At 37.4% G+C, this 24,985-nt stretch overlaps 1 protein-coding gene across 1 annotated transcript in view; it reads left to right on the top strand.

The window, feature by feature from the left end:
• The window catches only part of SV2C (synaptic vesicle glycoprotein 2C), a 124,768-nt gene that overhangs the window by 44,282 nt on the left and 55,501 nt on the right, over positions 1-24,985 (top strand). The window contains exon 3 of the mRNA XM_064438374.1: positions 16,815-16,995. Within this exon, the coding sequence (XP_064294444.1) occupies positions 16,815-16,995 (181 nt within the window). The remainder of the gene's footprint in view (positions 1-16,814; positions 16,996-24,985) is intronic.

Below are 24,985 nucleotides of genomic sequence, written 5' to 3'. Positions count from 1 at the left end.
GAGGTCAGGCTGACAGGCCTGTAGTTCCCTAGATCCTCCTTCCAGCTCTTCTTGTACATGGGGATCTCATTTGCTAACTTCCAGTCTACTGGAACCTCCCCAGTTAGCCAGGACTGCTGATGAATGATTGAAAGTGGCTTGGTGAGCACTTCTGCCAGCTCCCTCAGTACCATTGGGTGGATCCCGTCCAGTCCCATAGATTTGTGTGTATCTAAGTGGTGTAGCAGGTCACTAACTGTTTCCCCTTGGATTACTGGGGCTTCATTCTGCTCCCCATCCCTGTCTTCCAGCTCAGGGGGCTGGGTACCCAGAGAACAACTAGTCTTACTATTAAAGATCAAGGCAAAGAAGGCAATAAGTACCCCATCCTTTGTCCTCATTCTTTGTCACTATGTTTCCCCCCACATCCAATAAATGATGGAGATTCTTCATAGGCCACCCTTTGGTGTGAATGTATTTCTAGAAACATTTTTTTAATTGTCTTTTATGTCAGTAGCCAGATTAAGTTCTAGTTGGACTTTGGCCTTTCTAATTTTCTCCCTGCATAACTTCATGACATCCTTGTAGTCATCCTGAGTTGCCTGCCCCTTCTTCCAAAGGTTCTAAACTTCCTTTTTTTTCCTGAGTTCCAGCCAAACCTCTCTGTTCAGCCAGGCTGGTCTTCTTCCCCACCAGCTCATCTTGCAGCACATGGGGATGGCCTGCTCCTGTGCCTTTAAGACTCTTGAAGAATGTCCAGCCTTCCTGGACTCCTTTGCCCTTCAGGACTGCCATCCAAGGGACTTTGTCAACCAGTCTCCTAAGCAGGCTGAAGTCTGCCCTCTGGAAGTCCAAGTTAGCAGTTCTGCTGACTCTGCACCTTGCTTCTCCAATAATTGAAAACTCTTGTCATTTCATGCTTGCTATGCTCAAGAGAGCCTTCTTTTGGATATCACAGGATTTTCTGAAACCCCACATTTAGTATCAAATAATGCCTTGATGTAATAGTTTTCTCTATTATCAGAATATAATAATCACATTTTGTGTAATATTTGGAGGAATAAAAGTATCAAAGGCATTAACTAGGTCTTCTGGTCTGAAGTAGTTTTCAGTCTGGGTCAACAGGCATGCGCTTATCGCTTCTGCATTGATTGCCAATTTGCATATTAGCTGGTTTAATGCAATGTTTCCTACATCTACTCTGTTTTAAAACCTACTAAATAAAACCCAGCATAATTCTAATTCAGACAGTCCTTCATCTTACATGCAAGGAAGTGGTCCCCAGAGGTCAGCAGCTGATGCGAAGTGCTTACAAACTCTGCTAAGAATACCAGATGATGAATACGGAATTTCCCTACCCTGCCTAGTTTTAAAAAGTACTAGTTTGCTAGATCTTTGCTACTTAATTTCATTCTGGTTTTGCACTGATCTTTTGCAACAACAAATACCTTTCATGAAACTTTTCAATGGCAAATACAAGTCCTTCACCTGGGACAGAATGACCCAGATCACTTGTACTGGCTAGGTACTGACCAGGTAGGTAGAAAACAGCACTGCAGAAGAGGATCTAGGGCTCCTAGTAGGGAACAAGTTGAACATGGGTCATCAATGCCTCGCAGCGATGAAGGCCAGTAAGTAGAGGCAAGTGATTATTTTCCCTTGTCAACACAAATGAGGCTACACATGGGACTGTCTGTCCTGTTGTGGAGCCACATGACAGAAGAGATTCAACAAATTTGGGCAAATCCAGTAAAGGACCAGTGAGGTGGTTAGAGGGCTGGAATATATGGCATATAAAAACAAGCAAAAGGAGCTGGGCTTGTTTAGCTTGGAGAAAAGGTGTGTAAGAGTGGATCTGTGTGCACTATTTGCCAATGTAATTGAGGAGGGCTATAGAGAAGGTAGAATCAATTTTTTCTCAAGAGCACAAGAGGCTGGAAGTTGCAACCAGGAAACTTCTGGTATAACAAAGAAAGTTCACAGTGTGGTGGTCAGCCACTGGGAGACAATGCACAGAGAAGCTGTGCGATCTTTTGAAGATTTTCAAAAGTTGACTGAAGAAGGCCTGGAGCAACATGCTTTAGCTCTGAAGGTAACCCTACTTTTAGCAGGAGTTTGGACTAGAGCTCTTAAAGGTCCATCCCAACTCAAGTTTTTCTGATTCCATTAATTAAGAAATAACTGTCTGTAAATATACCACACTTCCAGCTTCCTCTAATTAAGACATACTGCAGTTGTTACACATGACCAAACCTTTAAAGGAAATAGTGTTCTGAACTCATGCATTGTACACAGGCTTGCTGGTTTAAACACAGACTAGAGTTTAAATTTCTTTGGGCAAGGTCATATAGCTTGAGTTATTTGTTCTCCTCTTGAGCCTGTATGGATTTTCCCTGGATCTGGTAGAAATCTGGGAGCATGACACGAAATTTCAATGTGTAAAGGACTGCAGGACCTGAGTCTGAGAGGTCCACTTTACAAATATTCAGGCATCTACGTGCCTAGAGGGATTCTCCAATGTGCTTAGGCACTGCATTACGTCACTAGACACCTCAGACGCCTCCTTAGAGACAGAAATATATGGACAAATCTGGAATCAAATTGTTATTCTCAGACTGTGGTTTCCCTTTTTCATGCTTGGATAGGTTTTCTTCAAGTAACTTGTTGCTGAAGCAGCAAACTTCCCTTTCAGAGAAATTTCTCTTCTTGTGGAGGTTCAAACTAAAATGATCTTAAGCAAAATTTTACCTTGAGTTATCTTTGACATTCAGTGCTTGTGATATTCCTTTGTTTCCCCCTCTGTTAAGTAGCTATAAATTCTCTGTGTAGGCCAGATACCTAGACGCATCATGATCTGGAGGGGAGGAGGAGCTTTCTTAGGCTTGCTAGGCCCTCTGGGCCAAGTCCAGAATTCAGTGATTGAAAACTAGGGAAGTACAATACTGAGCAGCTGATTTCATGTTTTGCATTTCTTCTTAGAATTGAGACATGTAAGACTTTATTTCAAAACAAAATCTACTTCAGGCACTATGTTTTTCTCTTATCTACTCAATTCCAGTGACACATGGTTTTGACAGCATTGTTCCTCCATATACTATCATGCAAAAGACAGGAACAGTTAACCATATATTTGATACTTTTTGACTTATTAAAAGGTCTGAATCTTAATAGATTGTCACAAAACTGTCCTTACACAGCAGTGACTAAAACTCCTTCCTGCTGCTATAAGTAGGCTTCTATGTATTGCAGTGTTCTCTTTATTATTATTTATTATAGTAGGTTGTTAGATCCAGGAGAGATTTATTGTGTGTTCCTGCACACAATACAGTACAAGAAAGTGAGGAGAAAGTGATTGTCTTCTGGTTATATTCCAGTTATTAGCAGGGTACCAGATTTGTGATGACATAATAGGCCACAAGTGATGTAAAATAAAGGAAAACCAGGCTCTGCTACTCTATATTTCACTGTTATGTGCTACTGTTTTAACTATAGGGTTGAAACTCCCAGGGGAAGATCTGTATTTTTATTATGGAAAGCATGTTGAAGTTTTTATTTATTTATTTATTTTAAACTTCAGGGATAGAGGGAGAGATTCAGTACTATTTTTTTAAAATGCAGACTTTTGGCCATGGTATAAATTTTATTGAAGAGAGCACAGCGGTCAAAATGTTAGGCACTCATAGACAGATCTGAGAATTACTGTATTCATAAGAAATGCAACTAGTTTAAGAATACTTGGTGAAACCATACAGACCTTTGAGGAATCTTACTGAAATAACAGTGAGCATCCATTCCATTTACAGTTAACAGTACTAATAAATCTTTAGAAAGATTTAGAAACAGAGCTGCAGTCATTGAAATGTGTGCTAAATATTCCAGAGCAAGGTGAAAGCTGGCCTGTAGGATTAATGTCTTTGTTCTTCAGGGGGAGATGCCAGAAATGCAAACGCCATAATGCATGCTGTTCACCTTTGGTACAGTCTAGTTCCCTTGCAATGACATTATTAAAGTACTCCTACTGCAGTGGTTTTTTTGCCTGCCTTTCAAACACAATTATTTGAGGGACAAAAATTAAGTGATAGATCCTTATCCATTCTAAGCAGCTATATTATGTGGACTGGTAGAGGTGTTTGTTTTTCTTTTCTGAAGGGAAAAAGGGACAGCGGTGAGAGTATGCAACATAATTTTTGTCTGTTATGAACTGGACCAAACCTGTTTCACACAGAATATCATGGGCTTCTCACAAGACAGGAACTGGGAGCACAGATCTGAGCCATTAATGAACTGCAGTGTATTCAGTCCTCTGTGCTCTTGCAGGCTCCCATTATAAGCCAGTATTTAAGGTGGGTCACAGCTGCCCTTCCTTTATGAGGATGATGTTTCTGCCAAACCAGCTTATTGAAGCTGGTGCTAACAGGGAGAATACCACCATGTCAAATGTTTTTCCTCTTTCATGTTCCCAAATGCAGCCTTACTGAGGAATAGAAGCTATTTGACACCATTAACTTACACATTCCCTCTTTGCTTTCAAGAGTTCCACCATTTAGCCTGGGCTTAAATATAATATTTCCCTGGCTCAATGCCCAGTCTCAGTCATGCAGTTTTAACCTGAGTAACACACACAATACAAGCCAACATGAAACGACTGCATTGCAGTTCATAGCTGAGAGTCTTGGTCTTTGTATGCATTTTAAGCCCAGCCAAATGCCGTTTTAACCAACTTAGCTTTTGTGAGCTTTGTAGTAACATAATACTTACTTGTTTTAAATGGCCCTAACTACGCTTGTATGCCTTAGAATAATGTCAGCCATCAATCAGTGTACACACAGTTAGTAAAGTACGAGGTCACTTTTTGAGCAACACATTTGTTGCCAGAATATAAAATTTCTTCAAGGTTTAAGCTATGCTTGCTTCAGCTGAATTCAATGAGTGCAGTGGATATTGGGAAACTTGCTTTTATTTAAATGACAAAAAATACATCAGGGAATTGGGATAACGTATGTACTTGTGAAGATTGGATGAGTAGCCAGTAAGATACTTATACGTTTAGCCACTTTCAAACATGCATTGCCACCATGTGCAAATATGCCTGTACCATTTATTTGCACACAAAAATAAAGCTAATTAATTATGCACCTGTGGTTATCGTCAAATCTCTGTCTCAGAGACTGATTGTGTCTAAAATGGTTAAAAATCACTGGGGTGCTTTTTCATGCACTGCAGGTTATTTTCCAGCTCTGCCTATCCCATCACAGATCAGTGATTTTACCATTTATGTCACACAAATTTATAATCTTACAAAAGTGGCCAAAAGAAGGAAATGCCTCCCAAAGGAAAAGCCTGAGGGCCATGGTGATTTCACACATTTAATCTGGCTGTCACCTCCACTTTTTCCTCCCTCTCTCAACTGCTATGGGCTCTCTGGCTGATGATACATCACTTCTTAAATCAATGTGTCAAATGGAGTTTTTTAGCCGAACTGAACGTTTTAAACATGATGGTATGTTCTCTTCGAAGTCCCTGTTTTGTTAATTCTGCAACACATTTAAATTATGATCTGCAAGCTTTCACTTATAGAAATGTTGATCTTCATTATTTGAATGTTTGTAGCTCTAATTTAGCACCTTGCATCTAATGTTGAGCTATGAAATAAAAGAAAGGACATATGAGCTCCTTGGCAAGAAGGAATATTTTCACAGAGAAAGTAAGTGTTAATGAACCTTAGTAAGACATGCAACGAACATAATGGCTCTTTGTCACAGCTGAGTAAATGTCTTCGTATGCATTTTATCCATGGGTTTGATCAGTCAAGGATTTTAGAATCTTTCAAAGTTTGACTTGTCATTTTATCTTGTACTATCAGTATTTCGAAGAATTGGAAGCAAACTGTATATTGTGGTAGATATGGTTTGAAATAGCTCCTTATTCCAGACCTTTGGCTTGTTTAAGGGAATGTCAGTGCTGAAAAGCATGGAACGCAACTATTTTTTTAATCTACTTTGATTGCATTTTACAGCAGGTATAATTCTTTCCTTGTGATGGATGCATCTATTCTCACTGTACACACCTGGTTCCCTTTTTGGAAGTACCAGTTTGGTATTACTTCAAATGCATGAAATATCACTAATTTCATAGCTGATGCAGAATCAAAGTCACTATGCTATACAAGAATAAATACATAAATGATGGAATGATACTGAGTTATTACCAGAATAGATACATGAATATGACATATGTAATTTTTTTAAACTATTCATGCAAAAACTTGTTTAACAACAGCTATAGTGATAGTTAACAGTTTGTCCAGGACACTGTCCTTTACTGACATTTATAATACAATTTATTTTTTGATCTATTCTTACCTATTTTTCAACATTTTGTCAGCTCTATACAGAACAGGAATGCTCAATAGGAGGGTGTGATATAAATATAAACTGTTTTGCAGTTTCATGTGCTACTTTTTTCATTGAAGAATTTCAGATTTTATACCCAGGACAATTCTACTTACTACTCAGACTTCTAGATGGGCAAGAGAATAAACTAATCTCTTCCCTACACTAACTAAAATATTGTTCCCTGGCTCTCTTAAACCAATGACCCTTTTATCCAACATCTGCCTTTTGATGGCACATTACATATGTCAAGTTATTCTAGCTTTTCTTAACAGCAAGCTTTTCTTAATGAGTAGCTTTTCTCAGGATAAACATGTGGTGGACAAAGTGTCATCAAAGACTTACAGAAACCCGTTTGTCAGGCAGACATGTTTTTAATCTGACTTTTTGGGGCAACTGTAGGAATTTGTGAGAGTAATGTAAAGCAGGAAAATTAAGAAAATAGTATGAAGTGACACTGGCTTTACATTCATAATGTTAAAAAAAGGTCTGTGTTCTCAAGGATAGGCAAATGCATGTGTACTGGTTAGCAGTGGAGAGCCTTATATGAAGTTGAGGGAGTATGGATGAATATAACCCATGCGATGCGTGACTCTATTGGGCTGTGTATTGCTTTTGTCTGGCTTTTGCCAGACCCACTCATTTTCACAGAGCACAAATATTTTCCTAATCTGCTAGAACTCAGGGCGATTTTCAAGGTTGGTTCTGAAGTTCCCACTTGCAAGCCTTGTTAAACAGAGATCATGAACTGATAAATACAGTCATCTAAACAATTTTCCATTTAGACATTATAACAGTGCCTCCTGGCACTATTGTAAACACGTAATTAAAAAGCCTGTTTAGCATCACCAGCACCTGCAGGTGTATTGGCACCATACAGAGGATTATTCTGATCTGCTATTGTTAATTCTGACATTGGATTACTTAATCTATTTTATTGACTCTAAATGGGTCAAAACAGAGATGTGGGACCATTAGCAATGGAAATTTCCTTTTTCACTCATATGCTGTTGTGTGCTAGGTGAGGTAGACCAGGTCATTTGTCAGGCATTTTGGGAGATGTGTGAGTTTCGGACTTTTATTAATTTTGCTAACCTGTTCCTAATGAGGTTAGGCCTAATTCAATGTCTTTTTCTGAAACCAGTGGAAGGTCTTTGCTTTGGGTTTGTTTGGGTTTGGTTGGTTGGTTTGTTTGTTGTTTTGGTTTTTTGTGTTTTGTTGTTGTTGTTGTTGTTGTTTTTTAAGCATTGTTTCTCTTCCCCAGCCCTTTCATTTCATTAGAACAAAGGTGGTAACAACCACTCTATGGATGAAGCAAAATTTTAAGAAGTTATTTCCTCCCATTTGCAAGGAAAGAAGTTTACACAGTACTGGAAGATAGATACAGTAAGAAGAGTTAATGGCTGATTAAACACTGAAGAAATAATACATTGTTAGCTTTAATATTGTACAGATACCTTCACTAGGAGTGTAGTTCTATTAATTAGTTCTTAGTATTACATGCTTTAGTTTGCTGAGCTGAATGCATCTGCTATTAACGTATGTGTGTATACTTTGGGCTTTTTGTTTTAATTCAGCACTAATTAAAAGTTAGTGATATTCACAGACTCTGCTCTATTTTGAGTCAGAAGCAGAACTAGGCAAATATGAAATTAACATTCAGGCAATAAAACCTGCAGCCAAAATGAACAGTTTTGATATGAAATGAGATAATAAATGTAGATGACTGCATGGACAGTTTAAAGCTTTAGTGAAATTCACTTTTTTGTTTAAAGATTTAATTAATCCTAGCACATTGCCCAGTGCTATGCACTGTTCAATCATATGCAGCATTTAAAAACATTCTGTTTCTTAGGATTTCCATGGAAGTGCATTTCAAATTGCAAAGTCACAGCAATTTCTAGCATGCCAGGGTCAATTCAGAGCTGGACAAAGAATGCATTGAATTTAGCGTCTAGACCTGAGAGTAGAAAAATCCAGAGAAACCTTTGCAGTTGCAGTGGAAGAAAACAGGAATTAGGGCTATTAGGACAGCTTATCCAGGTGCCTTTTATCTGAAGCTTGTCTGTTAGGATTTTCTCGCTAATACCAGAAGGAACTGTTGGATCAAAGGACAAGATAGGATGAAAATAGTATGTTCAGTGATAACACCTAAGGAGTCTGTAAACAGCTTCACATCATCACCTGGGATTACCTGCTTTTTTGATAAAGTCTGTGCTCTGTGTATTGCATATTGGTAATAACCGTCTGGTGAAAATATTGCTTTATGGGAAGAAAAATACCACATATTGGCTGGTTTTTACAGCCCTGTGTTGCTAAATTTGAATGCTGATGGATTATTCCTGTTGTGAGTGTCAAGGAAGCAGTACTTTGGTCTTTTTCAGCAATAGCAGTATGAAATAGCAGTGTATTGTTGTTTGCTGCAATAATCACTACCAGTATTCAGTTTGTAAATGATTCTAATGAAGAAAATGGAATAACTCTGATCAAATTTTTATCCTGAGAAATCTGTTATGGGATAAATAAAAACGATACTAGTATCTGGTAGTAGATGGTATGGTTTTTAAAGGCTTAGTTATTGCCATGATAACATTCCTAAAAGAGAAGTGATGGTGACGATGTACTGCAAAGGTACCAGTTTACCATATTGTCTATTCTGCTGCCTTATCAGAAAATACAGCTGTGAAGAAAATTGCCCGTCCTAGCCAGTAATCTATTACCTGTCACAATCTCTGCAGTTACTGACCTTCTTCTATGCATTTATTAATTTATCTAATTTAGATCTGAGGAAAAGCAGGAGCAGTTATTCCTTTTGTTATTACAGTGTTTCAGTTAAAATAATATCTGAGTACACAGGAAACTCATTTGTTAAGACATTATTTTTTTAGTAAAGAAGTATGTATCAGCACACTTGCTTTTGTAAATTTAGATATAAGGTGAAAGTCTATAAGAGGAGTTAATAACATACAGACTCTTAAAGCAAGAAAATATTTTGGTTTTCAAGATGAACAGATAAAGTAAAGGTCCAGAGCAAAATCACCTTGTTCTGCACTTAATACGTAAAACAGAATTAGTCTCATTAACCCAATGAGAGGAAATATGAAGTCAAAATGGCAGTTTTTTTCCTGTTGGAATTGAATTGAGCCTTATGCCACAAACAGTTCTGGTTGTAAATCTCACACCTGAAATACAGGAAACAAATCAAAAATAGACATATTAGGCACAAGATTTAATACAAGCCTGCCAGAAGAAACCAAAAAATTAACTAATACCTGAATGAAATTTGTGTGAATGATTGCTGTGGAACCCTTTGACTTTCATGTGGGTGGTATTTCTGTTATAACACTGGAAAAGGTTTGGTCAAACCTTCCCAGCTATGGATTTTCACCTCCAGAATTTCCCTCAAGGTGAGCACACTCTGGAGTAGATTCATGATTTGGAAATGTATGGAAGTTGTTTTCCTGGAAAAACCTGTGGGTATTTTTTTTTTTATTTAGGAGAGGACAGCACTGTTCTCACTTCTCTTTTCCTCCCAGGAAAAATAATTGTCTTCCTGGCTCATCTTTGAAGAGCACAGCTGGGTGATCATGAGTTTGGGTAGCCATGCTGAGACACCATTTTTGCTTCAGTCTCTATGTTAGATCAAGACAAATACGTTGTAGGTATTTCTCAGTGCAAGATTTTGTTGACATAAAATTTTATATTGTCAAATTTTGTCTTACATTAGAATTATTTTCTGCTTTCTGAGTATGCTATAAGTTCCTTTCACTTAGTTTCAGTTGCCTTCCAACTCTCTTTGACGTTCCATAGTGGGCTTCTACATCTACTACATCTACTTCCCTTTTTGAGTTCAGTTCTCTGGAAAATTTGGACCTGATCTTTTTGAAAGGGAAAAAATATGGGAAAAAACGTGGTTGTTTTTTTTAAATTTCTATTTAATATTTTTTACTTCTTCTAGGCTCTGTCTTTGTTTTGTATTTATGAGGCTTCTCTTTAGAGGTACAGTGGTTGGATACCTCATGACAGCTTTTGTTTGTCTAAGTCATCAAATTATGCCTGTCATACTATTACAAACCTATATTATTTGAGTTGTTTGTGTTACTGATAATGTTTCTTCTCTTATTATCGTAAAGATCATAAACAGGTTTGCACACAGGACTGATGAGTTACTCTTTCATTTTCCTGCCTACGCTGGTCAACTGAGTATGACCTTGCTTTTGCTCAGCTTTGCTTTCAGTTCCATTTTCCAGACTTTCATGGTTGAGTTCCTCTATCAAATATTGCAGTTCATCAGTATCATCTGAGAACAGGATCGTTTTGTCTGAGAACCAGATACAGTTCACTTGATTTCTATTTCTGTGAAATTTCTGGATTGGTATCAGTTTGAATGTCAGCAAATATTTTGTATGTATGTTTGAAAGTGGTACAAGGAGGTGCTTGTTTTCTTTTTTCTGTTGATGAACCAGGCTGTTTATTGTATTGTTTTTATTTGATTTATTTGAGTTATGAATTATATGCTATGTATTTTTGGTCACCTTTACACCAGAGCATTTCCCTGAGTTGTTTTCCTATGTAAATAAGAGAGAAACAGACTTTTAGAAATTAATAAAAAATTTAAATTAAAATTAATTATATACAATTAAAATTAATAAGAAATTTAAAAAACAAGTCTTTTAAAACTTGTCTTGGATTGAAACAATAGTTTTCAGTTTTCTTCCCCTCATGAAAACATTAATGTTTCTGTATTGCTCAACATATTTCAGAAGAGGAGATGAAGTAGTCTTTTTTTTCACTGATCTTGCTGGAATTCAGTATCTTCCTTTGTCTCAATGAGTGTGAATTTATATCTTTCTTTAGTTATTACGGAGATAAAGTTGTCCTTTTTTACTGACTGTGAAGGATATCCAGAATGTCTTGTACATTAAGCAGCTAAAAAAAATACAAAAAAAAGCTAAATGTTCCTGTCACGCGAAGACTTGTTGCTTTGCAATTATTACTGTTAGAGAAGCAAGCATACAGGTTACTCAGCCACAAGCCACACTTGAATGTCCAAGAAACACTGCAGCATAATAAACACTGTATAAACTGAAGATCTTCAGCATTCATTTTAAAATAGCTTTATACCTTCCATGTATTTAAATAGATAAACCCTATTACTATGATTGCTAAAAATAATTCTAATAATGTAATAGTAAGTAAAACTTGACTGTTTGTAAATATATATGTGTCAAGCAGAAGAGCAAAAAGCTTCAAAATGAATGTGTAATTAAGCATCTACACTAGAGAGTATGAAATTGCAGCTTGAAGCCTGTCTGCAGCTGTCCTGAAAGGGAATGCAGGAAGAGAGGATTAGTCTGAAGAGTAGTAACAGAAAAGAGAGCCTGATATGTTTTGGCATTTGGGGATTTGCATATATTGTGTGTTATTAGGTAAAAGCAATCATTTAACATCTGAAGCTAAGACACAAAATGATTGATGTGGGAAACAGCTAGCATTTAGATAAAGGAAATCCATGGCTTGAGAAGTATTGAACTTGCAAAGACTCACGCAAAATTTTCATTTTAGTTAATATGGTGGCTGGCTCACATGCCAGTTGGAAAACAGTACCCATCAACTTTTTAAGATGGCTGAACAATTAATGCTTTACTCCCTTAACCACTTAGATCTACACCTTAAAAATTTACCATTCCAAAAATACAGAGCTTGTTGTTCCACCACTTCAAGCACTGTTCAGAGAAACGAAGAAATAGTTGTTACAGAGGAGGTTTTTGTACAGAGAGGTTTTTGGCAGTTCTTTGTGTAAGAATGATGGCGTATTAGTACCTCTGAGGAGGGAATGGCATAATATAACAAATACAAATTGAATATTCAATATTCTGACTACACAGGCAGTTTTAGACATCCAAAGATGGTGGCTTTAGAAAATGGAATTCTTCCAATTTTGGAATTATTACAGTTTTCTTATATTTGTTGTCTTAATGGAAAAATGTTTGCTTTAATTACCTCCTATTATAAAAAGTTAATTAGACATTATGTTTGACAAGTTGCAATTCCTGTCAAAGTCTTTTCTGATCAAAGAAACTAATAACAGATTATAATTAAGTATAGTTCTGAAAGATGATCACCTTTAAACTCTGAATATGCTGTTTATCGGGGTTAAAACAAAGATAAATCTGGATATTCTTACTCATTATGCTACTTATAGACATTGGAGTTCTTCACTATGAATTGTTATATTCTAAACAATAGCCTATAGGAAGATCCTAGTACAAGTAGATAAAACACTGATTAAAGTACAGTATAATTCTTATGAAAGGAGGTTTTCTTCTCTTGGAGCTATCTTAGGATCACATTTATAATCTCATTTTCCAAAATATGAATAATATTTTAATCTTATTTTTAGATTAATTTTTTTAAATGAGAATATTTTTACAGTTGTATGAAATGCATTCCTCACTCAGATAAATGATCTAAACAACACATCAGGAAAAAAGTAATTTTATATCTACTTTATGGTACGTGTGTTCAAGCAAAGGATGACCATCAGTGACCCCCATAGCCTGTGCCTCTCTGTTGCAAAAAAGTCTGACTACTTTCATTGCTTTATTTTCTCCCAGTGAACTGTATACTTACAGACTGATTTCTCAGAAGGTTTTGGCTATCATTTAGATACCAGGCTATGAATTGCAATGGACAGTGGCAAGTAATGAAGTTATGACAGCACAAGGAGTGAAATACTGCTTAACTGAACCTCAGTGACTGATCATACATGTATTTTTATCCCATTGCTTAAATTGTCCATAACTAGCTTTGGGATACTGAGAGAGTTCTTGGTCAGCTGCTTTGTAAGGTTAAGTTGTTGCTAGCAACCTGAAAGATGCTGTGTGCACACCTGTTTAAAAAATATCTAGCCACCTGGTAGTCAAAGTGTGTGCATGGTGTAAATGAGTTCCAGACTCAGGTCTCCTCATCCAAAAAGGATGCAAGTGTGTATTTTGTACATTTATATAATGGGAAAAATCATTTAAGTATGTAGAATTTCTGCTGTGGAAAGAAAATACAGGTTGTTAAAACTTGGTAAAAGAACAATGGAAGAGAATATTCATTTTAGCATGGCATGAGTTTCTTTTCAGCTGCCACTTGCCTCTTCTCAGTGCCTTTCCACCAAATTACAGAGTTTGAGATTACACATTACTTTGTGGGGGAAATCAGAGACTCATATTACAGATATCATTAGTAGTCTTTGCATTTTAAAATAAACTTTTATTTTTAAAAAGATGTTTCTAGGATCTTGCTGGATGTCAAATCAGTGTGTGCCTTGTGTTGTATAAGCTAACTTCTTCAGAGGCACAAATATGCTGTAGCAAAAAGAAAAAGCAAAGCAACCAGTTTTGTGATTGGTAGTAGCTAGCTGCTCAAAAAGGGAGTACCACCCTCAGGATGACATGCTAGATTAAAATCGATAAACATATATATACACCCATACATTTATTGTTTTGATGACCAATGTTTAAAGGTAATGAGAAAAGGCAGCAACATCTGACCAACAACAGGATATTTAATTTTTACATATATAAATTTATGCAAAATGTAATGCGATTTATAGAAGTTGTAAAAAAAATTATAGCGTTTTCCCCATGAGACTTGTGTTCTGACCAGTGGGATGACATAATAAACAAGAGCTTCACAGTTTAGAAAGGAAAGGATGATGAAGGGTAAAATGATAATCTGATGTCATTGCATTTGTTCATTGCATTTGTTAGGTGGTTGTTCGGCTACTTTAACAGTTCATAGTTAGGGTTCTCCTTTGCCCTTTGTCACTGTTATGGCTTATCGTGAATATTACTGGGGGGGAGGGCGGGGGGGGGAAGGTCTTCAGGAATGATTTGAAAGTTGAGAAGAAGGGGACTTCCATTATGGGCTGCAGTTAGGGTTATGTTCTGTCCAACAAGAGACAGAAAATATGGAAAAGGATAAAGACAGGAAAACACACAAACAGGTATCACTGGTAGTTGTAGTAGGTTCAGGAGGGAAGGGATACAGATCTTTGATGGGGGAGAGGGATTATGGAGAGTCTGCAAGGCAATTAAGAAAAATTCAAAGTTAATATAATGAGAAAGAATAAGCTAATGGTGCAGCTCAGAGAGCAGCTTATTTATAGCAGTTTATTTTAGGAGCAGAATATTATTTTTAGCAGCATCTTTTGAATGCTCTTTGGGAGAATTACATGGACATAAGAGAGGCCAAAGGGCAGTACAATGACCAAAGGACTTGTTATCAAAAAGAAAGGTTAATGTTTTTAAACTCTGAAGACTTGGAATCTTTTTTCTTCCATCATCCATAGTGTTTTGATATTTCTGTGCATCACAAGGAAAGTAGTTACTTGGTAAAATCAAGATGATTTGCATAAAATATTTCAAAGTTACCTATATAAAGATTTGATTGGCCTTCTCTGAGCATTTCTAGTATTAGGGTGTTGACTGGGAAAACCCAACAATGTTTATGTATGGAAGAATGTAAGGAAATTCAGTTATAGAGTAAATATTAACCATTTTATTTGCTGTTTTGAAATTGGTCTGCTGGCAATGCAGCTATTGAACTATTTTGGTAAGTTCTTTCAACTAAAATTGACAAGCAAGCACCAGCTGTACTGGATGGAGTTTCCAAAGTGCTTGTGAGTACTGGTCTACCAGCAGCATGGTAAAGCAACCTTGCCCACAGGAGAAATCTTAAAGCAGTTGAGCAAATATGCTAAGCCACTGGCCAAGCTTTGTCTCCTTAGGACCAGAAAATGTATGAGCTGTGTGTGCGTTCTCAGGAAAATCTCAATTATTCAAACAAAAATTTCTGATCAGAATGAAGGAGCTATCTGATAAAGGTCTGCTGCTAAACAACTCTAATCCAAAAAGAACATTGTAGTGTCTGTGTTCTTCCTGGGCTAAGATGAAAGAATTCCGCAAATTCTGGATTTACATACGTGCTCATCAATATCCTTTGATGAAAGTCTAAGATCCCAGTAACAATTAGAGAAATGGCAGAAGTTGTTTTGAGAAGATGTTTAGCTTTGTCTTAAGGAGCTTGGTGATCTTGCTTAGGTAAAGAGGTAGCTAATGCTCCTGTGATGAACAGCAATGGGTCTGTCAACCTCTCCTGATGGACTCATGGAGCAGTCTAGAAATATCCTGTTCTTATTCTATGATGGCTAAAAAGACAGCTGCAGAAAAGACTGATTTGCTAGTACTGGTCACAATCAATGGCAAAAGGCATGGATGAAAACAGCTTACTCACCTAAGCAAAATATAACTATCTTGCTAATATACTTCTAACACAATGAGTGTTCAATTATGTGTATTTAAAAAAGGATGTTTTAAAACTATGTCTCATAAGGAAACAGCAGTGGAAACAACTTGTACCAAATGTGAGGAGGAACAGGGACATTTTGGGTGCATGAGACCCTGCAGATGCCAGCACTTCAGATGTCAACATCTGGAATTTCAAGCATGGAAATACTGATGAGTGACCTTTATGTTAATATGCAGTTAACCAAGCCTAGGCATTTAAGTATTTCATTCAGCTTTCTTTCCCTTTCAACTACCCTTGCAGGACAGAGGTGATCCTTTTGGCAACTAGAATTTTACACAACAGCGATTAAAGCCCAGCAGAGTTGCTGGGGTTTTTGTCCGTTCTTGTGGCTGATCAGAAAGAGACACAGGACAAGGATTGCTAGTATTTCAGCTGCTTCCAGCTACTTTGTATTTAATTCCTGCTCTGCAGTAGACATATAAGATGGCAGCAACTGCTACATAGATGAAACCCAGTCTTGGAAGTTCAATAAGGAAGCAGAATATTTGTATCAAACAAAATACAAATCTGGTTGGTTCTGTCTTCTTTTTCTTCTTCTGACTGTCTGCTCAATGTGTCACACAGAAGGTTTGTCAGTATGCTGAGATGCGAATGGTCAGAGTATTAAACATACCAGCTTATCTTTCTGTGGAGAGTACTTTACATTGAAAACAGCAACATTTAAAAAATTCACCCTGCAGGACTGCTTATATTCTAGAAATGTTAAGACAATTTGTTTCTGTAGAAGAAGGTAAAGTTTTTGCAGTATTTAACATTAATAAAGTTTATTACTAAGGAAATAGTGGCATTCTTTCTCCAATTCAGTCCTATTTGCCTGTATTTTAATTGTTTTAGCCAGAGGCACCTTGTTCAATAATCATATTAAGCTTCAGTATGTCCAGGAACAGATAACAAAGACACTGTAGGAAACTTGTTCTCCCTAGATACATTTGCAAAGCTATGCATGTGATTTCTATTCACTGAGAAATTAATCTCTATACTGCTTGTTTTGTAAATACAGAAAATCAGTGGTCTTTGGTGTGGTCAGTTGTGGTCAGTTATGTAGCTCACAAAACAACATCTTTTTTTTGTGTATTGCAGGTAGCATAGTATACCTTGGGATGATGGTGGGGTCATTCTTCTGGGGAGGCTTGGCAGACAAGGTGGGAAGGAGACAGTCACTCCTGATATGCATGTCTGTCAATGGATTCTTTGCCTTCCTGTCATCATTTGTCCAGGGCTATGGCTTCTTCCTCTTCTGTCGCTTGTTTTCTGGATTTGGGTAAGCTCCTCTGATTTTGTACATTTCTGCAATTCTGTGTGTTAATAAAATTTTTCTGTTTGCACGCTATTTAATGTAGAAATGCAATCTATGTCAGGAATTAAACAAGGTAGCTACTACACTCCTAAATAACAACCTGAAGGAGAAGAATAATGATTTTAGGGAAAAGACACAAATTGCAAACTGTGAGATTGAGTTCTGTTCTTGTTTTAGAACAGACTTGCTTTGTGAACTTGATCAACTTGTTTAACTCTTTTATGCCTCAGCTTCTCTATGTATTACTTGGTCAGTCAGCAAAACAATACCCTCCTCACAGGTGTACCATAAGGTTTTGGTGATATCTGTAAAGTTTCTAACGTCTTTGTGTGCATAATATTGTTTATAATACCACTGCAGTCAGGACTGTCGCATTTAAAATGGGGCCCTGGAGTGTGCCAAATCTTATTGCTCTCTCCAGAAGAATGGTGTTGTGGCCCTGTGTTTGCTTTCCGTTTCATTTAAATAACTTCTCAGCTGTTGGAAAAGTTTAGGGTACTGGTAATGGTCAATTAATTAAGTTTAAAATTTTAAACTTTCATGAGCCGAGATAGAGGGACACAAGTAAAGTACTATGAGAAAGCTTCTACTTTTGCTGCATCCTTGGATAATCAAGAGCTCTCTTCTGCAGAGCAGATAGTTTAACACTTCTGTCAGTTGCTTGCTCAGACCAAACCTCCCAATTAAAATTCCATTTCAGGCCACTAACAATCTTTAGGATGCTGAACAGACAGAGCTGGGGACAGCACAGTATGCTGTGTTGTAAAGCCACACACATGAAGTCCACTGCTTTTATGGTTTTTTGGCTGCAGTTTGTGGAATCATAGAGTCATAGAATCATTAAGGTTGGAAAAGACCTCTAGGATCATCAAGTCCAACCATCAACCCAACACTACCATGTCTCCTAAACCATGACCTGAATTGCTGCATGTACACATCTTTCAAATACCTCCAGTGATGGTGACTCCACCACCTCTCTGGGAAACCTGTTCCAATGCCTGACTACTCTTCCAGTAAAGAAATTTTTCCTAATACCCAATCTAAACCTCCCCTGATGCAGCTTGAAGCCATTTCCTCTCGTGCTGTCACTAGTAAATTGAGAGAAGAGACCAATACCCACCTCACTACAACCTCCTTTTAGGTAGTGGTAGAGAGCAATAAGGTCTCCCCTCAGGCTCCTCTTCTCTAGGCTAAACAAACCCCAGTTCCCTCAACCTGTCCTCATAAGACCTGTGCTCTAATTCCTTCACCAGCTTCGTTGCCCTTCTTCGGACATGCTCCAGCAACTCGGTGCCTTGTCTTGTAGTGAGGGACCCAAAAATGAACACAGTATTTGAGGTGCGGCCTCACCAGTGCCGAGTACGGGGGCACGATCACCTCCCTGCTCCTGCTGGTCACACTATTCCTGATACAAGCCAGGATGCTGCTGGCCTTCTTGGCCACCTGAGCACACTGCTGGCTCATGTTCAGTTGACAGATGTAGCCTTAGTGCACTAATGTTGTGTGATGCTTGCAGTTTTAGAAACCCCTTGACCTGGTCTGAAGTAGGGTAGGGCTAGACACTCATATCAAAAAGAAGTTGCCATAACACTAAGTACTAGTAAGCTGATTTATGAAGTGGTATGGAAGGGCAAGGGGAGGTAGGAAGGAGATGTGAGGAGTCCTCTTGGTAGAAGAGTCTCTTTAGTCTTTCAACAAATTGTCAGCTATGACTCTGAAACAGATCAAGAAGAAATGGCAACTGTTCTAATTCTTAAAAAAAACAACTGAGAAAAACAAATCAAAAAATCCTATCCAGCTTCTTTACATGTTCTTCATATCATATATGTCACTATCAGTTCCAGGTGCTACATTTTGTCTCTCCATAGAGAAACATTGTACATGACACTTTCACTCTTCCATGATCCTGTACAAGTTCAGAATTTCCTGCATCTGCATAGCCTGCCCAGTTTATAAGGGCAGTACTGGACCCTTGTGCCACAAAGGTTTGTCTTTTGGCAGATAGGTTTGGGACACTGGTAGCTTTCAGGCAGGTTGTCTCTCTCGGGGCATATGGCAAAATATGTATTTGTCACGCCTCATACCAAACTTGACTGCAGGGTCTTCTCATGGGTAGCAGTAGCTTTTCCAGTAACACACAGTGCCTGTAGCTTTACTCACGATAGATGTATGTCCTGGATTGGGAAGCATGTTCCATTGTGTACCCAGCTTATGATTAATGGCCTTTGAAGGAGCAGGCCATTCACAGCTGTATCTTATACCTCTGTGTGGGTCCCTACTGTGTTTACTCCCACCTCATCTTTGAGAACTGCATGACTACATGATAGATAGTGTGCCACCATCTACAATATTTTAAGCCACCCAAAAAAACCCAACCAACCTATCAACCAAACAACAGCAACAAGAACAAAAACCCCAGGCAGCGTGAGCTGCAGAGTCATTCATCATACCAGTTACTGCAGAGAAAGATTCATGACTGGTTTTTCATTGCTGTTTTCTTCAAAGACTGGATTTCTCCCCAGAATAACATCCTTCAGCTAGTATCAGAGTTGCATTATAAAAGCCACAGGGTTTCTAGAACTGAATCTGTGCTACACACTCTCAAGATGAGGGAAAGCTCTTCCTTCTACCATTCTCACTGTTTGCCTGTAATGATGCAGTTTTTCCACCAGGCTTTGCATGTCTGGAGCCCTTCTTTTTCACCGGCTCACTTGGTCTCAGAGAAGGCTTACTTTTCACTTAAGTGCAATATTCAAGACGATATTTGTGTCACATCTGCCTTTCCCCTGCTTTTTGACCCCATTTGGGATATGATCTTATGTTGAGAGTAGCTGTAACAGCAACAGACACATCATACGCCAAACACCAAGGAAGAAGGGAGAGGCTAGAATGTTCCAGCTGCAGAGGCAGCAAGGTAAAATTGTGTCAGTTTTAAACAGCTGGGCACAAATATACCCACTTCTAGAGCATACATCTTACAGGTCTCTGCTTCCAGACAGTTTGCATCAGCTGCTGTATAAGAAGGCAAACTCTTTTTGGTATTGCTCACTGAAGAACTTCCAGATATTTGTGCCAACTTTGAAGCCATATCTTCTTGCAGTATGACAGGAAATTTGCTTAAACAGTTTGAATTAAATCTTGAACATTCATTACATTCTTTACTACATCCCATCTCTTGCTCAAATGAAAAAGAAGTTGTGTCAGTTAGATGGGAATAGAAATTCAACTTAATTTCTCTTCATAACCTCTCCCCATTTTAGAGGTCCTGTCTTTGGACAGTAGATGTGAGTTGCCCTTTCTTACTGAAAGACACTGAATATATATCTCTGTTGCCAAGGAAGGAGGTTTTGTTCCAGTAGTTCTGTGTGAATCAAAGAGCCCAAATATGAAATAGGAATAATTTGAAGTAAAGAACTTAATGATATGTTTTAAACATACAGACAAAAATATTCATTCAGGCAAAATAGTATTGCTACTCAGATTGGAGAAGAGCTTTCTGAAGGGGCAGAGAGTTGTCTGGACAACTTCATACAAATAAAAGTCAATAAAATATTGAGAAGAATTCAAAAGATATAAAATCATTTAGGTGTATAGAGTTTAAATTGGTCTGTTATCTTCTAGATAATACAAAAATAAAGTAAGAAGGATGAAAAATAAAACCAGTATCTAATGGAAGATTTTATTTATAAAAAATACTATAAAATTGATTCTTCTCAGATTCCCTTCCAGTTAAAATGTGTTTATAGAATTAAACTACTCTGGGAAAAAAACAAATCCCTTCTAATTTTTTTTTTAATCTGAAAACCCTAAAACTATAAAAATTTTGTATCCAAAAAAGTGATTTGGAATACAAAACAGTATGAATTATATTAAGATATTGCTGGGTAGAGGCCACTGAGAGATATTAAAATCTGAATGGTGAACTTAAGCTAGCAAAAAAAATCAAGAAATGTTCAACAGTCTGCAAAATAATTTCCTTTTACAGAAAATAATATCATAACTGTGATTCATCCATTGATTAATCTAAAATCAAAACTCAAAAGGAAATTGAATCCAAAAGCCTGATAAAGATCTGGGAAGGCTTTAGACATAGCTTCCTAAAAAGTAAAAAGACCTAGACAAGAAGCTGTGAGATTTATTCATCATTAATCATTGGGGGATTGAGCAAAGATTTATCATTGAAAAGGACCGTGTTAGATCTGTCTGAAATTGTCAAAGGAAGCTTCCTCTAATACAAGAACATGACTCATAACATTGCTAACTTGACTGGAACTGGAGCTGTAGCCTATTCAACACTGCCACTGTGAAGTATTATTCTCAGCTAGAGAATTTTTATAAAAAAAATTATTTAATGTAAGTTATTAGTTTTCATAATTTTAGGTAATTTTAGATGCAGTTTTTCTAAGGACAACCCAATTTAGAATAAAGTGTTTAAAAGTGCACTATATATTTATATTATCCCAGCAAATTTAATTTTGGTTTATTTGAAATAACCAAAGATGATACAATTTGGGAAAAAGTATCATGCTTATCCAGTCCAAATGTTAATTCTAAAATTAATGAAATTTTTTATGCAGTAAAAAGCTATCTGAGATTAAGATCCTGAGACAAACTAGAGTTTAGAAATTCTTTAGACAACCTGATGTGTTTGCTCCCAGATGAAACTGATTCTTTTTCATAAGTAAAGTAAAAAATGCTAAATAAGTGTGTCCTAGACAGACATTATGTCCAGACTAGAGACATTTCTTTTATTTTGCCAAAATTGCCGGTTTGGCCAAATTTGTTCTCCAAACCCACAGAAATATTAGGAACTAGAGCTTAGATGTGGTTGACTTATGTAACTGAAATGTATTACATAGCCTTTTCCCTGCCAGTTGCCCCTTGTGAATAAGAGTCTCTCTGTAGAACTACTATCATATAGTGTTTCTTTTCCATATACTTCATTAAACCTGAGACTCACCTTCAGACAACTTTCTTAAATCTTCCTCAGAAAGTATCTCTAAAGCTACGTGAGGTACTCCTTCCACATTACTGGGATCTACCAAAGAGTGCTGGTGTCAATGTAGTAGCACTAAACTCATCATTTAGATCTTTTCTCAAATTCTTCACACTCTTGTGAGGATTCAACAATTAGCAAAAATCCAAAAATGTCAATGAAGTTTCTTGTCATCAAATACACCCACACCGACTTTTACCACTGCTTTTGTAAATTACGTGTAGTGTTGCATATCCCCCTTCTCTTAATGGCCAAGGCAGGAATGACACGCGAGCAGCCCATATGGATGACAACTGTAAAAATGTTCCAGTAGATATATGGCCCATATGGACACAGCACAAGATGGTTTTGCTTACACAAGCGGTTGCCTTCAGGAGCTTCAAATCTAGACCAACAGGCTGCTTTTGTAATTGTGTGTCATCAGTATTTAGTATCATATTGTATTTAACTTTTACATCTTCATACCCACTTGCTCCACTTCTTTCTCACAAAACACCTTGCACCATCTCACCCTCAAAAGTTTGTAATCCTACCGCCTCTAATTCCTCTCCAGCTCCCAGCTGTCTCCCACCCATGGCTATCAGTGTTTTTACACTGCGAGCTAATGAAGAGCTCTGCAGGTGACTGGCTTCAAAGCTGATAGCATATGCCAAGGGTAGATATGCTTATCAGTCAAGCCAAGAAAGCAGTTGGCACGGTCTGAGCTTTCCACATAGCTTTGATCTAGGCCTTGCTGCTTCAGCTGTGGGTAAATGTTGACTAATGTAAACCTGGGATAGCCGGGAGAGAAGTGGTCTTTCCTAACACTGTTAGGAGAAGGGGACAGTATTCTTATGAGGAAAGGAAGATTATACAACAGGGAGAGAAAGACTAGACAAAGGAAACATGTAAATAAAGTAGAGAGACATGACAGAAAACAATCAAAAGAAAAAGTAAAAACTTGAAAAGTGAAATGAAAAAGAAGAAGAAAATCACAGAAGGAAGTTTTCATAAACAATTATTTTGTGATTAGCAATACTGGCAGATATGAAAGCAATTTATCTGACATATCTGGCTGAGGAAGTACTGCAGGCAAATTCTTTGCAATTAGAAGTTTGAATTTGACATCAAATTTTACTTGATTTTTTAAAATAGTGTTGGGTAAATTCGGGGAATATATTATTTACTCACCAGTTCCGCTTCCATCAGAAATGACAGTGCTGGACAGTTCAATAAATAATCACATGAACCCTTATCACAAGGACTCTTTGCTATTAATAGCATACAGGTCATATATGTACCTGAAAGACAACTTCTCTAGTACACATCGTCCAAAGAGGCACGTGTATTTAAACACGGGTAGAATGATCAGTAAAGCTTAGTCTATACCACCTTGCAGTTTTGTAGGGCTTTAACCACAGTTCTCAAGTAGAACTGGTCAGTCTGGCTGCTCACTCTTAGATGCTTTGCCAGCCTAATGGCAGTTCTGAAAAGAAAATGACAGATAATTTTTAATAAGACTTGTGATAGTGGGGGTAGAGACCTGTAGTAAGAAGAGGGAAGCATAGGCTAAATTGGACAAGACAAAGGGTGGTGGGCTGTTTCCAAATCTCAGGAGTGTAACACTGAATCTGTGTTTGAGGTCTGTCACTTTTTAACAAACTGCATATAATAAGGTGACAACTTGCAAATGCCATCTCACACAGACACCGTCTTAATTTTTAGTCTGGATGTTGTCAAAGTTTGAGAGAGAAGATATGGTATTGCAGAAGAACACCAACCTGCCTTGTGCACTTAGGATTCTGTAAGGGGTTTTTTTCCTAATTGTCTCTAGTCCTTGTATGGTTTTGGATTTCAAGCCCCTTTGGCTAGTGAATCTGCAAATAAACAAATGTTTCTATCTGAAGCCAGAGGTTCTTGAATGCCTCGCCGAAATGTTTTCATCCCAGCTGTCACACTGTGCAGTTGCCAAAATCTGTTGTGACAAATCACAGCTCTGAAGGTAGATTAGCAGACATGTATAATCTTTCTTTGTGACAAAGAAAACGCAATGTACCCTAGCTTTTTGTTTGTTTCACTGAATCCCACTCTCCTAGGGTGCATCAGTTCAATCCCCTGTTGGTTTCCCCCTCCCCACAATTTCACAGAAGAAACATGAACAGAGAGTGTACAGAAGCAACTTTATAAAAGCATAGCTTTCAGTTTGGATTATTTTCTGGGGTCAAAAATTGAACCTTCTTTTGCTGAAAAGTGGGATTAGATCAGTTGCTTATGTCTGTATTGTCATTTCCTCCTGATTAACTGTTCTTTTTTTTTAATCTAAAATAAATCTAAAATTAAAAAAATGCATCAAAGTGTTGGATGAGGAGAATTCTTCTTTGTGAATAAACAGAAGAAACAGTATAACTCTTTTTTTGAAGTAACAGAAATGAGCAAATATGACCTGCCACCCAAAACACATGCCATATGCACACTGAGTGAAAGCTGAACTGTGTAGGAGATGGCTTTCACTTGAGACTAAATGCAGCTTCAGGGCATAGACACCAGACACTGGAGGACTCTGTGTGTATGATTCTGTATATGAGCAAAAGCAGACAGAAAGAATAGCCCAAACTGTAAAATGTAGCTAGAAAGACATTAAGAACATAATCCTGAAAAAAAAAAAAAGTGGAGTAAGAACTCAGAGTAAAATAGGAATTTGGGGGCATCAAATAACATATTCAGTCATTAATTTTTTCTCCATACAGAAGTAACCCATTAGGCTCCAAAACTGACTCATCTTTTGCATTGAAAAGGGTAACAAAATGCTGATTAGTTGGTATTTCCTTCCAATTGAATTATATGTTTCTGCAAAAATAGAAAAAAATTATGCTTTCTGCTCTTGCTCTGCCTACTTCTGATGGGGTTTATTACAGAAGGTGAAAAATAATTGGAGAAGGTCATGACTGACATTTGTCATTCTTTTAATGGCCATTATGC

This window comes from Phalacrocorax carbo, chromosome Z (assembly GCF_963921805.1).
Source record: "Phalacrocorax carbo chromosome Z, bPhaCar2.1, whole genome shotgun sequence".
NCBI lineage: Eukaryota > Metazoa > Chordata > Aves > Suliformes > Phalacrocoracidae > Phalacrocorax > Phalacrocorax carbo.
The sequence above is the reverse complement of the archived record's forward strand: the minus strand, read 5'-3'. Positions and strand labels throughout refer to the sequence as shown.